Source organism: Ochotona princeps, chromosome 8 (genome assembly GCF_030435755.1).
Source record: "Ochotona princeps isolate mOchPri1 chromosome 8, mOchPri1.hap1, whole genome shotgun sequence".
Classification (NCBI taxonomy): domain Eukaryota; kingdom Metazoa; phylum Chordata; class Mammalia; order Lagomorpha; family Ochotonidae; genus Ochotona; species Ochotona princeps.
In genome coordinates, this window is record NC_080839.1 from 32,449,610 (window position 1) to 32,475,978 (window position 26,369).

Consider the following 26,369-nt stretch of genomic DNA (forward strand, 5'->3'; position numbering starts at 1 on the left):
ACAACAATGTAACATTCTGTAAGACCTATCACTTGGCAGGCCTCAAAATAAGTCTCCACACACTGTTGACTGTTTTTTCTAACCACAATGCAATTTAACTGAAAATTAAATAGAAGAAACTATGGAACCTATAAGAATACATGGAGGGACAGGTGTTTGGTTTAAGATGCGGATTGAGGCCCCCTTACCCAACAGTGTAGTGCCCATGTTTCAGACCTGCCTCTGCCTGTGATCCCAGCCTCCTGCTGATGTTCACCACAGGAAATAGCAGGTGAGGGTTCCCTACTCAGAGACCTAGTTTAGGCTTGGCCCAGACCTAGCTACTGGAGGCATTTGGGAGTGAATAAGTAGATGGGAACCCTTTGTAAACTCAATAAATAAATTTTTAAAGACAATTCAGAAATTAAACAAGTTTTTCATGAATCAATGGATAAATGAAAAATTGGGAGGGAAATGAAAAATTCTTGATACAAATGGAAATATACCAAAGTTACATAATTTAGCAAAAGCAGTAGAAAAAGGGAAGCCTATTTAGAAATTAAGTGCTAAATTACTTATCTCACATGTGGTTTGGATACTTGTATTTTTCTTTACATAAAAACAAGTTAATTGCCAAAAATGAGATACTAAAGGCCAACTGCCCATAAATCTATTTGTCTGTACACATTACACTATAGGTAACTCATATATAACTCAGCACTATTACTTACATCGTCACTCTGTTGGGCTTCTTGCATTACAAATTCTCGGACCATAGATGGACTAAACTCTACTAGGTAAGAAAAGATATCTGTAGCAGCTGATCTGACCTGCAAATCATCCATGCCCTGTAAGAAAGTAAAAGCTGAGTTACTTACTGTTCACTGAAGTTTTTCAAGCTCATGTAGTCTATCATCTTTTAGGATTAAGATATCACATAACATCAAAACATGTAACTTCTTCAACACTCACTTCTTTCATTTGCACAAATATTGAATCTTATGGGCAGTTCAATGGTTAAAAATCAGCTGAGACACATAAAAATATTTAATATTTCAATGAAATACTCAGAAAATTTACATGAATGAACAGAATAGGAATTATAAAGCAATACTTTAAAAATACTAGAAGAAATCTGAGATGGAATTTATTTAAATACATGCAAAATCAGAACAGTATTGCCTACATCCTCTAAGCCAGTCAGAATCTGTTTTTTTTTTTTTTTGTCCTGGATTTACTGGGATTACTCTGGTAACGTCTGGTATTTTCCTAAAAGAAAATGTTCTTTGAAAGCATTTTTTGAGGGCTTAGCATGACAGCCTATTGGCTAAAGTGCTTGCCTTACAAGTGCTGGGATCCCATATGGGCGTGTGTTCGTGTCCCTGTGGCCCCACTTCCCATCCAGGTCCTTGCTTGTGGCCTGGGAAAGCAGCAAGCATGGCCCAAAGCTTTATTTTATTTACTTTATACAACTTACTTATATTTTATAATTAATACATAATTTATATTTATATAAATATATTTTATCACATTTTTCATTTTATTTATTTTTATTGGAAAATCAGATTTATAGAGAGGAGGAGAGAGGAGATAGAAAGATCCTCCATTCGCTAGTTCACGCCCAAGTGCCTGCCAATGGCCAGAGCTGAAATGATCCGAAGCCAGGAACTGGGAGCTTTCTCTGGGTCTCCCACATGGGTACAGGGTCCCAAGGTTTTGGTCCATTCTTTGCTGTTTTCCAAGGCCACAAGCAAGGGGCTGGATGGGAAGTGGGTCAGCCAGGATTAGAACCGGTATCATATGGAATTCCAGTGCATGCAAGGTGAGGACTTTAGCTGCTAGGCTGCTGCGCCAGGGCAAGAAAAAGCTTTTTTCTGAAATGCAGCAGGTTACGTGGATTTCTGCAACAGTGGAGTGCTGGTCTGAGTCCTTGCTGCTTCGCTTTCAAACCAGCTCCCTGATCATTTGACTGGGAAAACAGTGGAAAATGGCCCAAATACTCTTACCTGCCACCCAGGTCAGAGAGGTGAATGGAGTTCCAGGCTTCTGGCTTCTGCCTAACCCACCATGGCCACTGAGGCCCAACCAGTGGGTGGGAGACTTCTCCTTCTTTCCCCTCCCCCTCCCCCTAAGTTTCCACATCTTTCGGTAATTTTATCTTACAAACAAACAGAAAAAAACCATTTTGAGCATTTTTATCCTTTGCTAAATAGGTTTCCCCTACAACACATGAAGGATATAGGATTCGTAAGTTACTTTAGTTAACCCAGCCATTCTTTTTTTTTAAAGATTTATTTATTTTTATTACATAGTACATAGTCAGATATACAGAGAGGAGGAGAGACAGAGAGGAAGCTCTTTCATCCGATGAATCACTCCCCAAGTGAACGCAACAGCCGGTGCTGTGCCGATATGAAGCCGGGAACCTGGAACCTCCTCCGGGTCTTCCACGCGGGTGCAGGGTCCCAATGCATTGGGCTGTCCTCAACTGCTTTCCCAGGCCACAAGCAGGGAACTGGATGGGAAGTGGAGCTGCCGGGATTAGAACCGGCGCCCATATGGAATCCCGGTGCGTTCAAGGCAAGGACTTTAGCCGCTAGGCCACGCTGCCGGGCCCCAACCCAGCCATTCTTGAAGTGTAGTTCAGGGAATCCCAAGCAAGAGGTCTTAAACACCTTTTTCAGAATGTGCATACAACTAACACCATTTTCATATTAATAAATAATACTTAGACTTTGTTCATCTTTTTCACTAAGCTGAATAATAAACTGAAGCGAGGTTTTTCAGAAAATACATGACATGTGGTATCACAATAAATCAAATGTAGAAGCTGCTAGGAGAAATTGGTTATATCCTAGCATGGCACACATTAAACAGATTAACCACAAGAAGGTAAAATGATAACATTAAGTTTTTTAGAAAAAGTATTTTTCTCAAGAAAGTTACGTATTTTAACATTTTACTGGTAAGTCTTTTAAAATTAACAATGCTTTCAACATCTGTTTTAAGTTTTCATAACACTGAATATAAATCACATAAAGAAATATCCGAGAACCATGTCCTAATAACACATACTGTGAAAATAGCCAACTTGGTCTAGTTTGTTCTATTTAAAAAACTCATATAAAGGAGAAATATTTCTGTGGTTTCTTTGAAAATTTTCAATATTGCTACAGAAAAGGTAACAGTGCTGCAAAAACATGGGAGAACTAGTCACTTGGTCATACTGTGTATAAAAAACTATACATTGACACTATAAATTAAAATTTTAAAAACTGGCAACATTTCAATAGAAATTCTGTATCTGTTGAATTATAAACTATAGCACTCAATATGCTCCACTATAACAAGCATTTTCACATTCAGAATAAAAATCTATTACAAACCCACAATTTCATAAACATGAAAATAAACAACATAATTACCATTACAATTTCAAGAGCAGGAAGGATTCCCAGTTTTGCCAAAGTTTTGAAAAACGCATCTCTGTTTTGAGGTTGTAATGTCTGAGAAAATGCACAAAATTCCTTGAAAAAATTAACCTGTAATATTAAAAATTATAGTGATAAGTTGATATACACTCAAGGTACATTACAACACCCACAACACTGTAGAAGTCACCCCTCAGAATAATTCTGTATTCTGAGAATAGCTTGGCTACCAAAACCCACACTGAGTATAAAAACTAGCATTTCATTAATATCAAACAATAATAAATTGAAGGTTACACAAAAATGTTGTGTAAGACATTTGGTGTCAGTAAGTAACCCACATTTTCATAAAAACCATCCTTTGATACACTGTTACTAGGTTCCCATGGAACTCCTAACATATTTTCAAAGGATAGCAGAGATTCCCAGCTTCAACACTTTTACAAATGGGAATCAAATTAGGCTATTATTAACCACACCAAAGATGACCTAGATGGTCTTAAGACAGTGACCTTTCATTACTTTTTAAAATTTCCAAATCCAATTATAATGGTTAAATAAATGGCAAAAGGCTGGTAAACAGCAATCACTATCCTTCAAATATGGTTTTGTAATTTCCCAACTCCCTGCTTCAAACACAGTGTAAAATCATTTATTTCAAATAAATGATTTATCCCTATCTTTCTTTATTAAAGATTTTTATTATTTTTACTGGGAAGTCAGATTTACAGAGAGAAAGACTTTCCACCCACTGATTCACTTCCCAAGTGGCCACAATGGCCAGATCTGAAGCCAGGAGCTTCTTCCGGGTCTCTCATGTGGGTGCAGCATCCCAGGGCCTTGGGCTGTCCTCCACAAGTAGGAAGTTGGATGTGAAGTGGGGCAGACGGTGCACAAATCAGTGCCCATATAGGATCCCGGTGCGTGCAAGGAAAGGACTTTAGCTGTTAGGCTACTGTGCCAGGCCCTCTTTTTTGGTTTTTGAGAGGTAAGCAGGAAAGCAAAATTTACTGAAAGGAAAGGGAGGGTCAATACTCAAGAAATGAATGTAGGCAACCTCAAGAAACAAACATTTTCTAAAGTAACAAATTGTAGATATTTTAGGTAATATGGTTTCATTAAATATGTATCTTTCATTGATGCTAATTATATAAATTTCTAATCATTGCTTAAATTTTTAAAGCTGCGCAAAACAAGAGTTCTAAGAGTTTGAATTTCAAGAACAGATAACTCACCAACTCACGCCTTTTATCATCATCAGTAGCCTCATCTGTTAATTGTGCAAACACTTCAGACAAGAACTTCTCATCTTCCTGTGCAAAAAATAAGTACAGTTACATGCACTGAAATGATTTACAAAAACTAAAAGTAGCTGAAAAGCATTACCTGAAATTCCAGATTTGTGCTAGAATTTCCTATAGTTTGCACCATTCAATCCTAGGTATATACACTTTGTATCTATTTCAATTAGAAAGATCTTGGAAAACAGAAACAGGTGTCTTAGAGATGACGTGTAGCCCTTTTGAAGAATCTTCATCCAGTTTTTCTATCTCAAAAAACCTGTTTTATTGTTATTTGAAAGGCAGATATAAAGAGAGAGCGAGCGAGACAGAGAAATAACTTCTATCCGCTAGTTCACTACCCAAATGGGCAAAAAGGCTGGAGCTCAACTCATTGATTCAGGTCTCCCGCATGAACAGAAGGGTCCAAGGACTTGGGCCATCTCTGCTGTTTCCCGAGGCCATTAGCAGGAAGCTGAAACTGAAGTGGAACAGCCAGGAGAAGAATCCATAGAGGATGTTAATGCTGCAAGCTGATTTAGCCTATTATTCTATGGCACTGGTCACTTACATCTAGTTTTAATCAAAACAAAAGATTCTGAGTATCTGTCATTCCGCTGAAAATTTGAAAATCAAGAATAACAAGATTGCACAACAGAATAAAAATGCTGTATTCTGGGAGTTGGCATTATATATTGGTGCTGGTTCAAGACCAGGTTGCTCTACTTCCAATCCAGTTTTCGGCCAATGTGCCTGGGAAAGCAGCCTAATATAATACAAGTGGTTGGACCCCTGCAGCCATGTGGAGAGTGAACCAGCAAATGAAAGATTTCTCTCCCTCCCTCATTCTGTTATGCTGCCTTTTGAATAAGTAAAAAAAAAAAATTTTAAAGAAAAGTTAAACTCTGGCAGCGGGTTAAGTTCACAAAGCAACTTAAAACAGAACTCATGAAGAGTTGGCATTCCACATGGAGTTGGTTTAAGTACTGGCAGCTCCCTGCTGATGGCCTGAGAAAAGCAACAGAAGATGGCTCAAGCTTTTGTGCCTGACATCTATGTGGGAGATACAGATGAAGATCTTGGCTTTAGTCTGGCTTAGTCCAGCCTTTCTGACAACTTGGTGAATTACTCTGTTTCAACTAAATACATTGATAAATCTTAAAAAACAAACAAAAAACAAAACAAAAACACACAGAAGGATTCAAGAAACACAACTGTATATAGTCAACTGGAGTGGAGTCTTAACATGTTCTTGTGCTAAGTAAATGATAAAACATTAGAACAACACTTTTGGGGCCTGGTGTGATACGATAACAGCTAAAGTCCTTGCCTTGAATGCGCCAGGATCCCATATGAGCACAGGTTCTAATCCCGGCGGCTCCACCTCCCATCTAGCTCCCGCTTGTGGCCTGGGAAAGCAATCAAGGACTGCCCAAAGCCTTGGGACCCTGAAACTGCGTGGGAGACCCAGAACAGGCTCCTGGCTTCGGATTGGCTCAGTTCCAGCCATTGTGGCCACTTGGGGAGTGAACCATGGGATGGAAGATCTTCCTCTCTCTTTTCTCCTCTTTGTATATCTGCCTTTCCAATAAAAATAAATAAATCTTAAAAAAAAAAACCTCAAAAACCAATTTTCACTGTGATGACTCTAAGACATTAAAAGGTGTGAAAGGAGTGGACGTTTGGGCTAGAGATGCCAATATCTTATATTGGAGTCCCTGGGTTTGAGTCCTGGGTCTGACCCCAATTCCAATTTCTGCTATTGGATACCCTGGAAGGGAGTAGGTAATGGCTATCTGGCTTCTGTCACCCACACTGGAGATCAGGATTGAGTTACCATTCCCTAGTTCAACGCTTCCTTGTGGGTATCTGCGGAGCGAATCAGTAGATCTATCAGAGTTTTATCTTTGTGTCTCTCAAATAAATAAAAATCAAACAGTTTTCCAAACAAACAGAAAAATACAGCAGTAAATGTATTTTGTTTTTTTTATTTATTTGAGAAAGGTAAGGGGACAGAGAAAAGGACTGCTTGGAAAATGTCTAAATTGGAGGCGGAAGCTGTGGCCCAATACACTCTGCCTGTGATGCTGGTATCCCCCATGGGCTTCAGCTGTATGTTCCAGTTGCTTTATTTTCAATCCAGCTCTCTGCTAATGAGCCTGGGAAGGAAGTGGGAGGTGGCCCAAGTATTTGGGGCCATGTAAAAAAGACCTGGATAGAATTCCAGGCTCCAGCCTTCATGCTGGCCTAGCCTAGGCAGTTGCAGCAATTTGGGGAGTGAAACAGTAAATAGATCTTTTTTATACAAGCCAATTTAAAAAAATGCTTACCAAAAAAAGGGAATAAGCATATCACTGCAAATTATTTTATTATACTTTAAAAAAAATGTTTTGCAAAATCAGAGTACTGAGAAAGTAGGGCAGAGAGAGACTGTCCATCCATGGGTATACTCCCTAGGTGACTGCAATGGCCAGTGCTGGGCCAGCTTCTGCTGCTTTTCCCAGGCTACTCGTGCAGCAATAAGAGACTCAGCCAGGGCCTATGTGGAATGCTACCAATACTGATGGTGGCTTTTTATACTATGCTGATCTCACAAAATTAGCAGTTTTTAAAAGATACTTGAAGGTTTTAGTATTTTTTTCTAATAAAGATTTATTTATTTTTATTGGAAAGTCAGATATACAGAGAGGCGGAGAGACAGAGGAAGATCTTCCGTCCGATGATTCACTCCCCAAGCGGCCACAAAAGCTGGAGCTGAGCTAAGCTGGGCTGATCCAAAACCAGGAGCTTCTTCCGGGTCTCCCACACGGGTGCAGGGTCCCAAGGCTTTGGACCGTCCTCGACTGCTTTCCCAGGCCACAAGCAGGGAGCTGGATGGGAAGTGGACCAGCAGGGAATAGAATCAGCGCCCACATGGCATTCTGGCGCATGCAAGGCGAGGACTTCAGCTGCTAGGCCTGAGGGTTTTCTATACTTAGCTAGTAACCTGCACGAAAAACTAGAAATGCAAGTGCCATATCTTTAATATTTGCAAAAACACATTAAAAAAAAGAAGAAAAGTAAACCAATGAACCTGTGCAGTCTATTTATAATTCAACTCCAACTTACGAGCCACTGGAACACAGAACAGCATGGATATGAAGTGTGTTATCATTCCTTCACTGGAGATTCCTATCTTCCACATTTTTAGAAATGTAAAAAAGGTTGTTTGTACGGAAACATTTCAACTTGTTATTCTCTTTTAGAAATAAGTAAGACAATTTTCAAGTCTATTTTTAAATCAGGACACAGGGAATTTTGATCTTCATTTAGTTGGAAATGTTTGTCACACTTAACAGATTGTCAAAACGCACTAGGGTACACAGTAAGGGCCAGTACATGGAAGGGACAAGTGACCATACTAAGTGCTTTCATATAAATCCTCAGCTAATTAGCCCAATTTAGACTACTGTTTATGATATGTGTCTTTGCACATCATTATATTTCAAATGAATTCTTACATTTTTATTTGCCTTACATAATTCATCTTACATAGCAGGTTAATATTCACTCAAGAGACAGAAATGTATACTAAAACAGCCAGATGTTTGGAAACATCTAATACCTGGTCAAAAAATTTCTACCTGAAAGTGTCAGGGTTAACTTTTAGGAAATGAGTATTTAGTGTCCACTGACTACCTTACTTACTTTTAATTTATACACATGAAAAAAGCATTATTGTTGGCATATAAGACAATTAAATGGTAAGCCAAAAAAAAAAAAAAAAACTCACAGTATTTGTCTATTTCATCAAACACATTCTCTGGAAGAAAAATAAGCACACTTTATTTCTGTAAGGCTACATCTAATTATCATAAAATTACAGTCTTTGGGGCCCGGTATGATAGTCTAGTGGCTAAAGTCCTCGCCTTGCATGCGCCAGAATGCCATGTGGGCACTGATTCTAGTCCCTGCTGGTCCACTTCCCATCCAGCTCCCTGCTTGTGGCCTGGGAAAGCAGTTGAGGACGGTCCAAAGCCTTGGGACCCTGTACCCGTGTGGGAGACCCAGAAGAAGCTCCTGGTTTTGGATCAGCCCAGCTTAGCTCAGCTCCAGCTGTTGTGGCCGCTTGGGGAGTGAATCATCAGATGGAAGATCTTCCTCTCTGTCTCTCCTCCTCTCTGTATATCTGACTTTCCAATAAAAATAAATAAAAATCTGCAAATGTTGGCTTCCTGCACTGTTAAAAATTCAACATGTAAAAATATTAGATGAAAAAGAAAAAGAATTAGATGAACATACAGTAAATAACATTACTTTCTAAAAAATATTGAGTTTCTCAATTCTAAATACACACTTGAAAGAATACATACTTAGATACATCTTAATAAATGTGTAATTCAGAATTAAATAAAAATAGCTACATCATTGGTACATATAATAAGATGAATCCACAGAAATGGAGAATTGTAGTTATCACAAGGGAAAAGACACAGAAAACTACTCTTTAGTGCAACTGGAATTTTTATTTCAGATGATGAATAAGTTGTAGAAATGGAGATAGTGATTGTTATGTAACACTGTGAATGTACTTAATGTATCTGTATTTTATACTTAAAAGGGGTTATAATGGCAAGTTATGTAGATAAGAGAATTTATTTATAATAAATGGAAAAATTTGAAGTGGATACACTAGAAAATTATTCTCTTTCATAAACCAAAAAATAAATACTTATTTTCAAGTAAACAAATTAAATCTTAAAAATAAAAGAGCATGAATACAAGTTTGAACTATTGAGGAACCAGCCTACGTGAAAACAGAATTATGATAAATATTTCAGGTTACTTACCTGTAGCATGCTGACTATCTCAACTTTGTTGAAGAAAATAAAAGATGTAAGAGTAGAAAGAAAATTCTCTTCAAAAACAGATGGTGTAGGCAAAATGATGTCCTGAATATACTGTACCCTGTAAGTCTGGTGTATTTTTTGCCGTAGTTCAGAGTCTGTGATTGGTATAACTTCTTTAAACTTTGCAGTCTTGGTCAAGAATTCTCTATGTTTTTTTGGCTGAGCCAAAGCAGGGTCATATTCGAGACATCCCACGACATCCATGATACACTCATCAGAAAACATAACCTCAAAAAGAGTTGCCTTATTTAGGAACAGGATTCCTCTAATAATTTCGTACAAATGGTGTAAACCTTCAGTGTTTTCTAGGTTCTCACATGCCTGGAACAGCTGCAGAAGTTTTTTAATATAACCTTCATTTTCCAAGGCTAAAGCCAGCTTTTCCCTACGGATAGGTGAGGAGAGAACTGAGGTAATTAAATCAGCAATCTCTTCAAGTTTATTGAGTTCACAACTGGGCAGGTCAATCAGATGACTCGTTTCAGGCATTTCTTCAAATCGTTCTTCCTCTGATTCATCAATAAGGTCTTGAGTCACTTCCACAGATGGGTCTTTACCTTGAACCTGAAATTATCCAAGGACAGGGAATTACCTTGATATATATAATTAAACATTTTTGGAAATCAAACCAATGACAATTGAAATTAGGTTAAAAAAATTATATGAAAAGTAAGTTATTGTTGTGAAGTCTCACAATAGTAAAATATGGAATCAACCCAAATATCCATCCACTAATGATTCGACATGAAACTGCGTTATAAACAATGCAATGCTGCTCAGCCATAAACAAGGATGCATCCTGTATTTTGCAACAAAGTGAATGCAACTGGAAATCATTATGCTTAGTGAAATAAGCCAGTCCCCAAAACACAAATACCATGTTTTCTCTGATACGTGGTAGCATAGAACACAAAATCACACTGTATAAGAAACTGACATCTGATCATTTGATTATTGTTTATAGTCCTTGTCTATATTTCCAAGGAGAGTGGTTTTTCTACTTTTTACTTGTTGCACACTACGTTAATGGTGTATTAAACTTGTGATTATAAAGTAAATTGAAATTACGTTATTGCAAAAATAAAAGGAAGAAGATTGAGGGAGAAGTTGGTTGTCTCACAATTGTATCTAAGATAGATAAAATCTGTTCTTTTAACAGAAATTAAGAAGAAAGTGAAGTCTGGTGGGGAAAAGTACAATTATTTGGGGCCAGGGCCGTAATGTACTAGGCTAAGCCTCCATCTGCGGCTCTGGCATTCCATATGGGCTTTGGTTCATGTGCTGGCTGCTTCATTTTTGATCCAGCTCCTTGCTTAGGGTCTGGGAAAGCAGTGAAGGATGGCTCAAGTCCTTGAGCCTCTGCACCCATGGGAGACCCGGAAGAAGCTCTAGGCTTGAGATCAGCTCAGCTCTAGCTCTTTGACCATTTGGGGAATGAGCCAGCAGGTGAAAGATCTGTCTCTCCTCTCTTTCAAATAAAACTAAAACCTCTCATTGGCTGCAGATCATTTCAACCACAAATATCTCAATTTAATTCTGATCAATGAAAACATGAAAATTTAAGCTGATGTGAAGTTATGATGTTAAAGTATATAGTAATGAATAATTTTCTAATAACTTCATTATACCCAATAATTCTGCAGCAGGTAATGCTGTTTGCCTTCAAAATCAGTATGACTTAAAAACAAAAAGAGATTTATTTATTAGAGAGAGATATCTTTCACTCGTTGGTTTAAGCAGTCAAAGCAAGCCGTTAGGAACTCCATCCTGGTCTCTTAGATGGGTGGTAGGTGCCCAAGTACTTTGGCCATCTTTACCTGGCCTTGCCAGGAGCAGTGAAGAAGAAGCTGGACTGGAAGCAAAGCAGCTGGCTCTGGAGCAGGCACTCTGAGGCTGAACACTTGTGCCAGAGCCTAAGTATGACTCTTACAGTAACCTACCACACCCATCACACTGACCTGATAAGGGCAATACTGAGTCCAATTAAACTAAAACTCATTCTTTGCGTGTCAGAAAACATGATTTTCTCAAATTTTTGCAACTCAGTTCTGAAAAAATATTTGCTTTTACTATGATCCTAAAGCTTCTAAAATATAAAGTCTATTTTGTTTATATTTAAATATTCATTCAAAAGGCAAAGTGACAGAGGGAGGGAGAAACAGAGATCCTATTTCCTCTGGGTTGCTCCCCAAATGTCCTCCACAGCTGGGGCTGGGCCAGCTGAAGCCAGGAATCCAGAGCTCCACCAAGGAAGAGGGGTATAAGGTGGAAGGAAAAAGGATGAGTTTATAAATAAAAACTCAAGTAAGCTAATTTATACTTCATTTTAAATGAAGATAACTTCAATTACGCTTAAGAAAGAACTGGGGTTGGCATTGTGGTGTAGCCAGCTAAGATGCTGCCCACAATGCTGGCATCTCACAGAAGCCCATCTGAGGCTGTCAGTGTGCTTGGGAAAGAGGTGTAAGATGGCACAAGAGGGGACCCGGGGGCGTTGGCCTAGCAGCTAAAAGTCCTCACCTTGAACGCCCTGGGATCCCATATGGGCGCCGGTTCTAATCCCGGCAGCTCCACTTCCCATCCAGCTCCCTGCTTGTGGTCTGGGAAAGCAGTCGAGGACGGCCCAATGCATTGGGACCCTGCACCCGCGTGGGAGACCTGGAAGAGGTTCCAGGTTCCCGGCTTTGGATCGGCGTGCATCGGCCCGTTGCGGCTCACTTGGGGAGTGAATCATCGGATGGAAGATCTTCCTCTCTGTCTCTTCACCTCTCTGTCTATCTGACTTTGAAATAAAAACTAATCTTTAAAAAAAAAAAAAGATGGCACAAGAGCTTGGGTCCCGCCTACCCACAGGGCAGACCTGGACAGGACTCTCAAGTTTTGAATTCAGCCTGGTCTAGCTCTGGCCCGGGCAACCATTTGGAAAGTGAAACAGCACATGAAATGTCACTTTTTATCTTTTAAACACATATATATATGTGTGTGTGTATATATCTTAAAATATATATATATGAGCTATATATATCTTAAAAAAAAAAAACTAGCTCCAGAAGTATTTACTTGATTACAATATGTTTAATTCTATATTATCTGATATTAATCCTCACAAACTTCTGGGATTTTCTCCTAAGCTTTCACTAATCTGACCCATTAACCCCACATTACCTCAAGGATCTGCAGATAGTTATTTAGTGCTATCCACTGGTTATTTCTGATCCTCTTTCGAGATGCATGGCTCCTTTGCTCATGTCCTCCATCAGAGTGCCTGTCTTCAGTTTCCAGTTATAGCTCATAATTCTAGTTTCCTGCTAACGCAGTTCCTGCCACACACTGGGGAGCCCTGGATTATGTTCCTAGCTATACCAGCCCAAGCCAATGTGTTAAGTGAACTCTTGGGGGCTGTGTCTTTAACTCTCAAATATATAAAAACTGGAAGGGGGACAGAGATGATCAGCAGTGACTTACTAGAATTAAATGTAAAATGTAATAATATGGTTCTGCAGAATTTCATGCAGTATAATACTGAGTTATAGAATGAAGAATTAACTTTGCTGGATTGTTTGTGTGGCCAAACCTACAATTCCTTCCAAAGGTGGAAAAGTTTCTACAAAGACTAAAGCCAAGGTGGCCATTTGGAGCAGTGGTTAAGACCACCTGTTCGGGATCGCTGTGCATCATGTCACAGTGTCTGGAATTGGGTCCTGGCTAATGCTTCAGAATTTCCAGCTTGCTACAGTGTGTACTCTGGGAGGTAGTAGGTACAATCAAGTGCTTGGGTGCCCGCCTCTGCCTCTGCCTGGAGTCCGAACCTCAACCTGGGTCTCCACACGAGAGGCAAGCTCCCAAATATCTCACCATCATCGGCTACCTCCCAGACTGCACATTAAAACAGAACTGTTTCTTGCTTTTAAATTTTAAGCAAAATAATTTGCTGTAGAATATAAAACATGTCTAGGTTAGACTACCACTGTCTCTCACTACAGATTATTTTTTTACAATATGAATATACCTTCAGGGGTTAAAAAAAAGTGCATGAAAACTTTATTATTTTAAAAACTCTTACCTGGCAAATTTTTTCCCAGATTTCATCACAGCCAGCTTTTTCCTGAAAACTTAGAGCCAGATCATAATTCTCAGCTTCTGACCAAACAATTAATGTATCCTGTTTAAAAATAAATAAATAAAATTTCCATATCATCACATTAGCAAATAACTAACAGTAGAAGTAAAAATCAAGAGGACTAGAAACAGCACAGCAATGGTAAAAGCCCTCGGGTATGCACAATCAATGTACATTAATGTAATTACTGCAGAGCTATATTTTATACTCTAAAAGTTTTATAAAATATTAACATTGAAATAATAGTTTTGACACTAACAAGTAACACCAAAAACAAGACAGTAGCTTAAGGTTGTAGAAAATAAAGCCAATATTCAACGAAGTGTTCTCCTAGAATGTCCTCAATTTATATGCCTACCAAAAGAATCGGTATGTTTTTAGGAACAAGTCATCAACCTTTGTGTTAGAAGTTAAGGTTCTGATTTAACTTAAAATATAAGCACATCTAAACACTATAATTACTATGCAACACTCAAGCAAATTTTTAACATACATGAGAATTTAGTGGCTAAAACTGATTTTTTTGAAAAAGATACAAATGAATTGACTTTACACTCTCCCAAAATATGATACTTAGTAATTATTCATCTGACTAGCACTTTTAACCTCACCTGACATCAAGAAATACAAACTCATTACTCAATCATAGATTCGTAAGGGGAAGGCCTTAAAAAGAAAAAAAAAAAGATTTACTTTCATTGTTTTATTTGTTTTTTTTTTGGAAAGGCGGATATACGGAGATGAGGAGAGACAGAGAGGAAGATCTTCCGTCCAATAATTCACTCCCCAAGTGACTACAACGGCTGGCGCTGTGCTGATCCAAAGCCAAGAGCCAGGAATTCTTCCGGGTCTCCCACACGGATGCAGGATCCCAAGGCCTTGGGCCGTCCTCAACTGCTTTCCCAGGCCACAAGCAGGGAGCTGGATGGGAAGTGGGGCCACTGGGACCAGAACCGGCACCCATATGGGATCCCGGCACGAGAAAGGTGAGGACTTTAACCACTATGCCATCGTGCCGTGCCCAAAAGATTTATTTTTATTGGAATGGCAAATTTGCTGAGAGGAGAGACAGAGAGAAACATCTTCCATCTGCTGGTTCACTTTCCAAAATGGCTAGAGCCTACCAACCTGAAGCCAGGAGCCAGGAACCATTTCCAGGTCTCCATCCCAGGTGCCGGCTCCCAAGGATTTGGACCACCCCCTTCAGACCACCCCCTTCACTGCTTTCCCACACCACAAGCAGGGAGCTGGATGGGAAGTAGAGCAGCTGGAACATAAACTGGCGTCCATATGGGATGCTGGTGCTTGTTGGTGGAGGATTAGGCACTACAGCCATTGCGCTGGTCCCCCAAGATAAGTCCTTATATGAAAAACATTTTGCGATTTTTAAAGTTTCACCAATAATTCTAAACTATTCTTTTATTCATTTAGGTCTTAGACTAATACTCTTATTAATCATGTAATAGCTGAAAACTGATGTTCTACTTTCTTCCTAGCTACTGCTCTTGGGAAAGAAATTTGCAAGCATTGTTATCTTTTCAAAATTTTATCAGTTCACTTTTGGGTTTGAAATGCTCTGGCTGTTCCCACATTTGCAGGAGAGGTTCTTACACCTTCATTAAAATAAGATCAAAAGAGCTACCCTGGGACCTGGCATGATGGCCTAGCGGCTAAGGTCCTCGCCTTGAACATGCTGGGATCCCATGTGGGCGCTGGTTCTAGTCCCGGCAGCTCCGTTTCCCATCCAGCTCCCTGCTTGTGGCCTGGGAGAGCAGTAGAGGACGGCCCAAAGCCTTGGGACCCTATACCCGTGCAGGAGACCAGGAGGAAGCTCCTGGTTCCTGGCTTTGGATCGGTGCAGTGCCAGCCGTTGGGGTTACTTGGAGTGAATCATCGGATGGAAGATCTTCCTCTCTGTCTCTCCTCCTCTCTGTATATCTGACTTTGCAAAAAGAAGAAGAAAAAAGTTACTCTGGTCAGAGAGACAGTGGCTACAATTCAGAGACAAAGGAATCTTGTCAGGCTCCCTTGAATTTCCTCTGAGTTATCTTGGAACCTTTCTAGTCTACTCTGGTGTAACTCAGGTTGCCTAAAGTAATATTTTGTAAAATAGGAAGAAATGGTTTATCTAAATAAAAACATCTGAACTCTAATGACTCCAATTAGAGTTATTTTTATTTTTGCTTTGTCTTTTAAATTTGAGAGTTAGACAGCAAGCAGGGAGAAACAGAAGACAGAGCTCCTTTCTGCTGGTTCACAGCCACATGCCTACAGTGAGGCCAGGCTGAGCCAGGGTCTCATTTTGTGGGTTCCAGGAATCCAATGACTTGCACCTTCGCTGCTCTCCTCCAGGGTCTGTAATGGGAGGAGCTGGAGTAAAGAGCTAGATGCAGGACTCTGATGTGTGATGTGGAGTCTTACAGTCCACATCTAAAAGTTCACTCCTGCTAGTTCTTAAAATTACTATCATCTTAAAATCCAATATATAGTAATAGCATAATACATCTACAAGTGGCAGCAGAAGCAAATATGTATTTAATATTATAGAGTGCCATAGAGTGCTCTGTTTTCAGTACTGACTACTGTTTCTTTAATAATCTTTTTAACGACTCTCACTTCTGGGGGAATGGCAGTTTCTTATCAGATTTACTGCTTCCATCCAGCTCCCTGGTTGTGGCCTGGGAAAGCACCAGAGAATGCCCCAAAGCCTTGGGACTCTGCACCTGAGTGGGAGACCTGGAAAAGCTCCTGGCTTCCGATCAGCTCAGCGTGGCCATTGCAGCCCTTTGGATAGTGAACCAGCAGATGAAAAATCTGTCTCTGTAAATCTGCCTTTTAAATAAAAATGAATACTTTTATCCAAAAAGAAATACCTGCACTTCTCTATACACAGGAATCACAATAATTCACAACAGTAGGTAAAATTTTCATGGAGACATTACTCTTCCTTCAGAATATTGTGGTTGTTCTGACACCTGACCACCTTTCAAATTAATTATTAACAAAACTCAATTATCTCCTTTTGGGAGAAGACATGACAAGATTTCTTCTTAAAAGCCAAATCTTCAGACTGTACATTTCATTTAGGATATCACTAATAAGACAGAAAGCATCCAAAAGTCTTTATCCAGGCATCCAAGACTCTTTCCATTTTGACTCTTTTTGAGAAGGCCACAGTAAACAATGAAGCCTTTTTAGGGCCTGGCGCTACGGCTCAATTGGTTAATTCTCCTCCCCCAAGTTCTGGGATCCCATATGGACACTGATTTGTGTTCTAGCTACTCTGCTTCCCATTCAGCTCCCTGCCTGTGGCCTGGGAAAGCAGCAGAGGATGGCCCCAAAGCCCTGCCCCCATATGGCAGACCCAGAGGAAGTCCCTGGCTCCTGGCTTCGGGTTGGTTCAGTTTCCACCACTGTGGCTTTCTGGGGAGTGAACCAGCAGATTGAGGATACTCCTCTCTGTATCTCCTCTCTGTTGGTATGCCTTTCCAATAAAAAGAAGTGGATCTTAAAAAAAGAAATTGTTACAAATGTAAAGAGGTTTTTCCCAAACACCAGATTTCATCATCCTTTTCTGTCATTTTTTCCTTCCCATCCTTAACCTAAGTTCTTTTTCTAGATGTGATCAAGATCCCAAAAACCTAATGGAATTTATAGAGGCCTTGACTACTCCTAAAATGGTTAAAAATACAGAGTCTCAAGCATCTCCCCTGGTGACAGGTAGGAGTGAGGCACAAGAATGCTTACCTTTTCTTAAGATGTACTTTTTATTTTTATTTGAATCACAGAGTTACAAGGAGAAGGAGAGACAAACAGAAGCTATCTTCCATCCACTGATTTACTCTCCAAATGGCTGCAACAGCCAGAGCTACACGGATCTGAAGCCAGGAGCTTTTTCTGAGTCTCCCTCATGGGTACAGAGGTCCAATGGCTGAGCCATCCACTGCTGGTTTCACAGGTCATAAGCAGGTTGCTAGATTGAAAATGGAGTAGTCAGGGCCTGACATGGTGGCCTAGTAGCTAAATTCTTGCCTTACATCTGCTGGGATCCCATATGGATGCTAATTCCTGTCCAGGTGCTCCACTTCCCATCCAGCTTCCTGCTTGTGGCCTGTGAGGGCAGTGGAGCACGGCTCAAAGACTTGGGACTCTGCACCAGTGTGGGAGACTTTGAGGAAGCTCCTGGCTCTGGCTTTGGATTGACTCAGCTCTGGTTGTGGTCACTTGGGGAGTGAACCAATAGACGGAAGATCTTTCTTTCTGTATCTCTTTTTCTCTGTATATCTGCCTTTCCAATAAAGAAATAAAGTCTTAAAAAGAAACCAAAAAAGGTGGAACAGTCAGTATATGAACTGGTGATCATATGGGATGCCAATGCCAGAGGTGGAAGGTTAGTCTACTATATCACTGCCTCACCCCAAGAATGCTTACTTTTAACAAGGTCCCCATGCACTGGTAGGTCAAATTTGAGAAATGATTTAAATATAATCTGTTTGGTTAAAAGGACCTAGGAATGTGTCATCAAAATTACTTTTGTTCATTTGGAAGCTCTGATCTGAAGCTAGGAACTTCTTCTGGGTCTCCCACACACTAGCTTCAGATCAGCTTAGCTGCAGCTGTTTTGAGCATTCTGGAGAGTAAACCAGCAGAGAGAAGGTTTTTCTGTCTCTCCTTTTCTCTGTAAATCTGCCCTTGCAATAAAAAAGAAAGGAAAACCTTTTTCAGGGTCTGGTGCAATAGCCTGGTGGTTAAATCCTCCTTGCATCCTCCAGGATCCTATATGGGTGCTGGTTCAAGTCCCAGCTGCTCTACTTCCCATCCAGCTCCCTGCTTGTGGCCTGGGAGAGCAGTAGAGGATGGCCTAACGTTTTGGGACCCTGCACAAGCATGGGAGACCCAGAGGAAGTTCCTGACTCCTGGCTTCAGATTGGTTCAGCTCTGGCCATTGCAATGACTTGGGGAATGAACCAGTGAATGGAAGATCTTTCTCTCTCAGCGGATGGAAGATATTTGTTTCTCTCCTCCTCTCTGTAAATCTGCTTTTGCAATAAAAATAATAAAAAAAAATCTTAAAAAGAAGTTTCGCCATGAATAAAACAGACCCAAATACCACTCAATCATGGGCGCTTAATAGAGTGCCTAAATGGTATTTTAAAAATATACTTAAAACTTGGTATATAACAAGTTTGTGGAAAGGGTCTCCAGTTTTTATTTCCTATTCACAACATCACTTAAACTATTTTAGTGGTTCCATCAAAAGAATGCACTATGTTTCAGCTTTTTCCCATGATAATGACCCATTCCGTCAAGGGCTATTCCAACAAAATGCTCGTCAGACTAACTGTATCCTTGTCCTCAACCATCATGACAAAATTCATTACAGATGGAGCTAACTTTTTCAAAAGGAACATATAACAGCAAACTGAAACATCAATATTTATGAAGTTCAATTTGCAGCATAAAATCAATGTGTAAGCTTGAAATGAGGTCAGACTAACCACATAATGCAGTCTCCCATCCTCCAGCATTTCCTTTTTCTGAGACCTTCGGAATATTGTAACTAAGGCATAATATGAAGTTCAAAATGCACGCCATGTCAGGGTTTACAAAGAGCAGTAGTATCTTTCAAAATCTGGGTTACATTTAGATACAATGGGAACAGCCCTGAATTAGTTAGGACTTGGATAGCACACATAACTTCACTGTACACTAAAACATTTTTAATATCTTAACATAATTATTATGTGAGAAGAGTAGTGCAGTGCCTTTCTTGTGTTTTAAAGATGAGCTTCAGAGACAATTTTGTGAAAATCATACAGCTAGAAATGAACAGAATTCAGCAACTTGGATTGTTATGTTTAAGGTCATATTCCTGTTACTATACCATAGCAAAATGTGTATCAGGTTTAAGAGCTGGACTCTAATAACATGCTCTGCAGCATTCTCTCCTGTGATATTCTGCTTTATCTAAACATCTGTCTAGAGGCCTACACAGGAAAGACCTCTTAAAAGGTTAACTTCCCAAATTTGCTCCTTTGGCTCCAAATTCCCATCAGGACATCCCTCCATCTACCCACCATGCTAGTCTTTACAAATCAATTTTATATTTTCTTACGCTTGTACCTGAGCCACGTTCTGAGTGTTGTTTAAATGTAGTATTCAATGTAGCTGAAATCTTCCATGTATCCATTAGTCCATCACCCACAACAGCTCTCAAGTTAAATACCCATATTCTCAATTTTGACAACTAAGAGATGGATATGTGATCATTTTCACTTCTATCTTCATCTCAGTGATGTTCTTGTAACTAAAATCCAGACTATTCTCAACCTTAATCTTACAGTATATTTGCCATCTTTCTTCTCATTATCAACACTGAATCCAATCTATTAGCAAGCAGTCCTATCAGGATTACCTTCAATTTATTCACCAACCTATTTCCAACTCTATCACTCTAACCCATTCCAACATTATCTCCTCATTAGCCTAAATGACCCAGTCTTCCTCTCACTACCTCCAATTCTATAGATTTATATTATTAATTACTATGGATCATGTCATTCCACTGTTAAAAACTCTGTAAATATTCTAAGTATACTTTAAAAAAAGAGAATAAAGATAATAATTGGCCAATAAGCATCACTCAACCAGGTATAACTGAATGAATAAATATAAACAGTTCAATAAGATTCAGTCCTAAGCTCTGTTTTTGCTCAAAAGGAGGTACTCTCCGACACCCAATAATTCATTTGATGATTCTTAAGTTACAATGTTTTGTCCCAAAGTCTTAAGAGGCCTCTAGTCTATAAGCACTTTCAATATATTTTAATATTATTATTTCAAAGCTTAAATGGGGGGAGGAGAGAAAAACAAGTTATAGAGCAGTATAGGATATTCTACCCTTGAAGCTGATGAAATAATACCAATGTAATTTTAAATATGTACACCTCTGGGAAGGTACACAAATAATTGACAATATGGATGGCATTCAGCAGGTTCAAGTGTATAGACATAATCTGGGGTGGGGGAAGCGTCACTAGAGGCTTTTAATCACTCTTTATTCTAACCAACAAACTGCAAGCCAAATGTTAAAGTAAACGTACTCAGTCTCCTACTTGATACAGTCATCATTTTCCAACTCCCAGACTCAAACCCACCACAATGACCTTTGGTTCTAATTTCACCAAATCATATGGCATTTTCTTGAATGTACAAGGTCTCTGTTCCTTCCTTTTAAGTTCACTTACCACACTCAAACAGTTTCTTTGTTGGTATCTGAATTACTACAAGAGGTCTTGCTATCAAAGCCCTTATACGCTTCCCTTCTCAATTTATTATTCATGGCAGTACCACAATATCACTTTCAGCATTTTAGGCAATTATTCAAAAATCCGTACTAACTCCCTCTTGTTTAGTAAGCAGCTCTCAAACAGCCTAATATCATTTGTAGCTAGCATATTACTTCCTTTCTCATCAGAGTTCCTTCTGCAAACATGACTACAAAGAGTTAAAGTTTTCTTAATGATTCCAGATTATACCAACCTCTCCTTTCTCTAAATTTCTATTGCCCATACCTATGGAGCACAAGTTCATTTTTTATATACATAATTGTGTTGGTCTATGTCAGCATCAGTTAAGAATTTTGGCCTTTCTGCATCTTAGTTGTGTAACTTGTGGAACACTTTCAGTGAAGATCGGCCTAACACACTTCATCATTTTGTAACTGTTTTCTGCTATACCTTGTCTCCTAATCAAATGAGAGGCAAACTTACCTGTAGTTAACTCCTAAATCCATTAACAAACAATTACGTCAAATATAATAGGTATATGTTCTTGTGACTGATTTTGATTCTGTCAAGATCAACAGGATCACTTTTAAACAACCTAAAATTCTGACACACGTAACAGGCATTTTATTTGATGCTGAGAAACATTTTTTCCTATTTTCAATTTGTTTGATACTTTACAAGGTTATCAGATAAGTACATTTTCTCTTTACCATTCTGTAATATCACACACAAAAACAAACCAATGATAATCCTTCATAGTCTGTTGACATTCAGCTAAACTCCAATTTATTTTAAAGCCAGTAAAAAAAAAAGTACGAATGCCAGTGTTCCTGGGAAAGTAGTAGAAGATGGCCCAAGTACTCAAGCTCCTGCATTTCTTGGGAGACTCTGAGGAGGCTCAAGGTTCCTGGCTCTGGCCTAGCCCAGCCTTAGTTGTTTTGGCCATGTGGAGTCACTTAGCATGTAATTTCTCTTTCCCTCTCTCTATAACTTTCTTTCAAATAATCTTTATTTCACCTTATGTAAGTAAACTAAAAACAAACCAAAAGTGGCTATTTGATAAAATTAAGTGTAGGAATACAAAGCAGTCATTTGTCTTAGAAATCAAATTTACTTAAATGCCTACTTTAAAAAGTCTAAAATACAGGAAATCTTCTGGTGTTCAATCCAGGACATTTTTAATTTGATTCTCTGCCAAAAAGGTACAACAGTTTCTAACCAGAGAAAAACCTACTAGTTAAATACTGAAAATCTTTCAAATATTTAAAAATCTGGGTAAGAATGCAACATATACAAAACAATTATTCAATTGCGAGACTTTCACAACTAACAAGCTGTATAATAGACAACTTTATTTCCAACTATTTCTGAGCATTCAAATTCTCACAGACCTTGAAGCAGACAGTGGTGCTATGAAGTAGACAATGATGTTATCAATATAATCCTAAAATAATTTCTCATTTCTTCCAAAAATGTTTGCTATATTGACTTCACATAGCACATATACAGTAAACTGGAAATAAGGCAAATATCTAACAGCTGTAAATAGTACATCAAAAACACTAAAAATACTGTACAGTGTTTTTTTGTAAACAACTAGATCTATATTTAAAAAAAAAAGAGTGAAAAGTTCAAATTGAAGAATACAGTGAGATACCAACTGTATAAAGTTAAGAAAACATGAAAGACTACATATTATCTATGGATACATATATACACAGAAAGGGTATAAGAGCATGTACACAAATATGTACATCATATCAATTTGAATAGCAATTAACTATATGAAGAATGGGAAATGGACAGAATGGGATCATACAAAAGGGGCTTTAAGTGTATCCACAATGTTCAACATTACAAAAAGATTTGAAACAAATATGTTATAATGTTAACATTGTTAAAGGTGGTTACAGACACCCATTATATCACTCTTTGTACTTTTAAATTGATATATTTCATAATAAAAATAAAAACATTCACAGAATGAAAGGTTTAATCACTGTTATCATTTTCAGATCAAATAATTAGAGGCACACCTAAAATGCAACAGATTTTCTTTACCAAGACAATATTAACAGAAAATGTTACATAATTGGCAATGTACACACTTGTGAAATAATCACTGATTATTGTAAAATGTACAATTAAAGAATCGAATTTAAATGCTTCTCTTTCACAAATGTGAGTTGTTGTTTCCTTTAATGTGATGCATAATAAAAGGTTTAGAGCACAGTACATAGAAGAGAAATGGCCAATCAGTGGTTAAATAAAACGGAAGAATACATCATATCCTAATATAAATCAGCAATGGGTAACTCAAAGATGTCAATAAATGACTGAGAATACAAAATGTTTCACTTTTCAGTCTGAACCCTTTAATCTGCAATATACAAGGTCTGCAACTGTGTTTATCAAACATGCCTTTTCTTGTCAGGAAAGGTTTCCCATCTTAGATTAAAACTTCCTTGATCACAGATGAAGTCTTTCAAAATAAAGATAAACAACTACTTGCCTGTTGTTTCTGATATGCAGTGTTTGGATTTATCTTTGATTCCAAAAGTAGTGATCCTGAAAGATAAAAGGATACATACATCTCAGTCACATATATACGAATACACAAATACATTTCAATTTGCAAAATCTTGCATACAGGAAGATACATTAAAAACAAGTCTAACAGCAACATTCATATCAAGAAGCTGAGGAGACTGACTGACAACTGTAAGCAACTGCCTGCAGTCACTCTTCGAACAAGTTTTTCCATTCCATTTTCAGTTCAACCCTACAAAAAACTGGAATGTGACTAAAATCTCAACAGTACAAAATTTGTTCAGAATAAAATGAGACTTTTTCTTGTATCTGCACACACCAGTTGTTCAAGTCAGGCATTCTGATTACTCTGTAAGAAGTATCTTAATTATGAATCTACATATTATAGTATTAAAATAACTCACATGACTGGTACAATAAATCAAGGAGCCTCAGTTTACAAGCTGCTCTGGTGCCCTGTTTCTATCATAAGGTACACACTTTCACAGCTCCCGCCACAAAGGAAGTTTGGAGGGATTCCTGACTGAAGAGATGCTTGAGCGTGTAAGCATCGTGGCAACAGGCTGCAGCGTTCCCTGGAAAAAGTGTCTAGGTTTTCCCCCAGCACCTGTCTCCTAGGACAACTGGGTTGCGCTGGTAAAAAAAAAATCTGTTTCATCAAATCTTTTGCATTAGACATATAATGGGTAAGAAAAGATATAAGGGGGAGAAAGGGACACGTAACTTCACATGTAATTTCACCTGGCCTTTGCCTATTTCCTGCTCTCACGTTAAATCTCATCCAAAGATGAGACACTGGCGAGGAAAGGGTCAAATCCTTAACAGGGATGGGAGGCGGAGGAACAGAACCCGCGTCTGAGGATAAATCCGGACAAAGTAGTTTTTTATTTTATTTTTTCTCTACCGTAGCGAAGCAGGCTTAAAACCAACGCGCTGTCCGGGCCAGGGCCTACACCCCAGCCCGTGCCCCAGCACAAGGCACTGCCCCCTGTTCCACCGATCCAATAACCTTACCGTCCGACTCTGCTCGAACCAGCAGCGACATCCCTTTGAGCTCCTCCACGTACGTGGAGGAGACGTGCCCGGTGCCCCGGTCGTCCCACTGCCGGTCTTCGTTCAGAGTATACACCTTCACTCGCCGCCGCGTATCCGACATGGTGGCTGCCGTCCCCCTCCGCTCCGGCCGCCGCCTCTTCGCACACCTAGTCAGCGTCCCTCATTCTTGAGAGACGCTAGCGGCGGCGGCGGCTCCGGAGGCGCCCGAGGACATGACTCCCAAGGTACAGACACCGAAAAGGGGGTGACAGGGAGCCGACCCGATTCCTCCACCCGGAACCCCCGTTACCTCTCACTTCACCCCCGCACACCCCCCCTCCCCTCCCTTCAGCCCTCCCCCCCGAGCTCGCTCGCTCTCCTGGCGCCGCGGGAACTACTACAAATCCGCCATCTTGTAACCCGACTCTGCCTTTCTCTTCCTCCCGCAGCCGCTGCGCACGGGCTGTCCTAGCAGGGGCTACGGCAGCCGACGAGTCCAAGGCGCAGCATCCCCGCTTCGGCACGCGCTCCGAGAGCCGGATTGTTGGCCGGGCGCTCTCGCGAGGAGGGTCCGCCGCCGAGGTGGGAGGGCCGAGCGAGGCTGCTCCGGGCCCCGCCTCTCGGGGCGCTCGGGCGCGCGGCTCTCTCGAGCTCCCGGCGGCGCCCGCGGGCTCTCATGGGGTACGGGCTCCCGGCCGTGCGGGACGTGCTGCGGTGCGGGACGGGCTCCTGTGGGGTACGGGCTGCCGTGTGGGACGGGCTGTCGGCCGGGCGGGACGGGTTCCCTTGGAGCACGGGTTCTCGGCCATGGGGCACGGGCTCCCGCGCGGGACGGGCTGCCGCGGGGGACGGGCTCCCGTGGGGAATGGGCTGCCGGAGGGTCGGCCTTCGGGCCCTCGCCCACCCACCCGAGCGCCAGGCCTGAGAGCGTTGGGAACACTCGTGGGAAGCGTGGAACCTCGCACAGGACTAACTCGGCCCGAGTGCCTCGCCCTGTTTGGTGGACTTTCACCCAGTCAGCCTTGTTAAAGAGCGAAAAAAATAACTGTGTGTGGAGACGTAGGGACGCTGAATCCTCTCAGTCGTACCCAAAGTCGCTCAGATTCGTTATGGAGTTAGCTAAGCGGCTGTCCAGGATGCGTTCTGTGGACAGTAAATGGCCAGGGAATGTTTCCTGAGGTTCCCATTTCCCGCCGAAGCAGGCTTTTGTTGGCAGGCACTTGGTAGCGGGCGATTGGAAAGCGTAGTTTGTGCTTCCTGAGCAGACGAGTCTGAGGGTAAGTTGAGGAAGTGGCGGGGAGCCTGGTGTTGGTGTTTGGAGCTCCTCCTCGGGGCGTGGGTTGCGTCCTGCCTGGGGAGGCTTTGCGCACTGATGGCAGAATTCTCTCACCATTCATTTGGTCGAGTCCTGCGTGGTGCACACAGGTCACGTGCTGTGCCACCTCGCCTTGTAGTTGACGTCAGCCAGTGATTGTTCTAGATGGAATCCCCTTACTCTGTTTTCCAATTGCAGTCCCTTGGCTTGTTGGGCCATGAGGTAGCCTGAAATGTGGAAAGTCGGCAAGATTCCTATGTAGCCTATACAGTGCATCTTGGGAGTTGTAGTCGTTCCTTAGCAATGAGCTTGTCAAAAGGTGCTTATGTTTTCATTAGGTCACATACATGTGGACACCCTTTGAAGCATTAAAACATGGGACAGTCACTTACACAGAGCAGGTGCCTAATTTAAAAATTTTTCAAAATCTTAACTTTTGTTTTTAACCTACTGGGTACCTCAGAATGTGTACTTGAGCTCA

The 26,369-nt window shown here is 40.3% G+C and overlaps 1 protein-coding gene across 2 annotated transcripts in view; it reads right to left on the reverse strand.

The window, feature by feature from the left end:
- The window catches only part of PPP4R3B (protein phosphatase 4 regulatory subunit 3B), a 44,112-nt gene extending 18,953 nt beyond the window's left edge, over positions 1-25,159 (reverse strand). For both annotated transcript variants that reach the window (XM_036498044.2, XM_004580127.4), the window contains exons 1-7: positions 24,553-25,159; positions 23,501-23,556; positions 13,643-13,741; positions 9,520-10,143; positions 4,646-4,723; positions 3,405-3,521; positions 711-827 (exon numbers count right to left, since the gene is read on the reverse strand). In XM_036498044.2, coding sequence (XP_036353937.2) covers positions 711-827; positions 3,405-3,521; positions 4,646-4,723; positions 9,520-10,143; positions 13,643-13,741; positions 23,501-23,556; positions 24,553-24,694 — 1,233 coding nt within the window. In that variant the 5' untranslated portion in view covers positions 24,695-25,159. The remainder of the gene's footprint in view (positions 1-710; positions 828-3,404; positions 3,522-4,645; positions 4,724-9,519; positions 10,144-13,642; positions 13,742-23,500; positions 23,557-24,552) is intronic.
- Between the last annotated feature and the right edge of the window lie 1,210 nt (positions 25,160-26,369).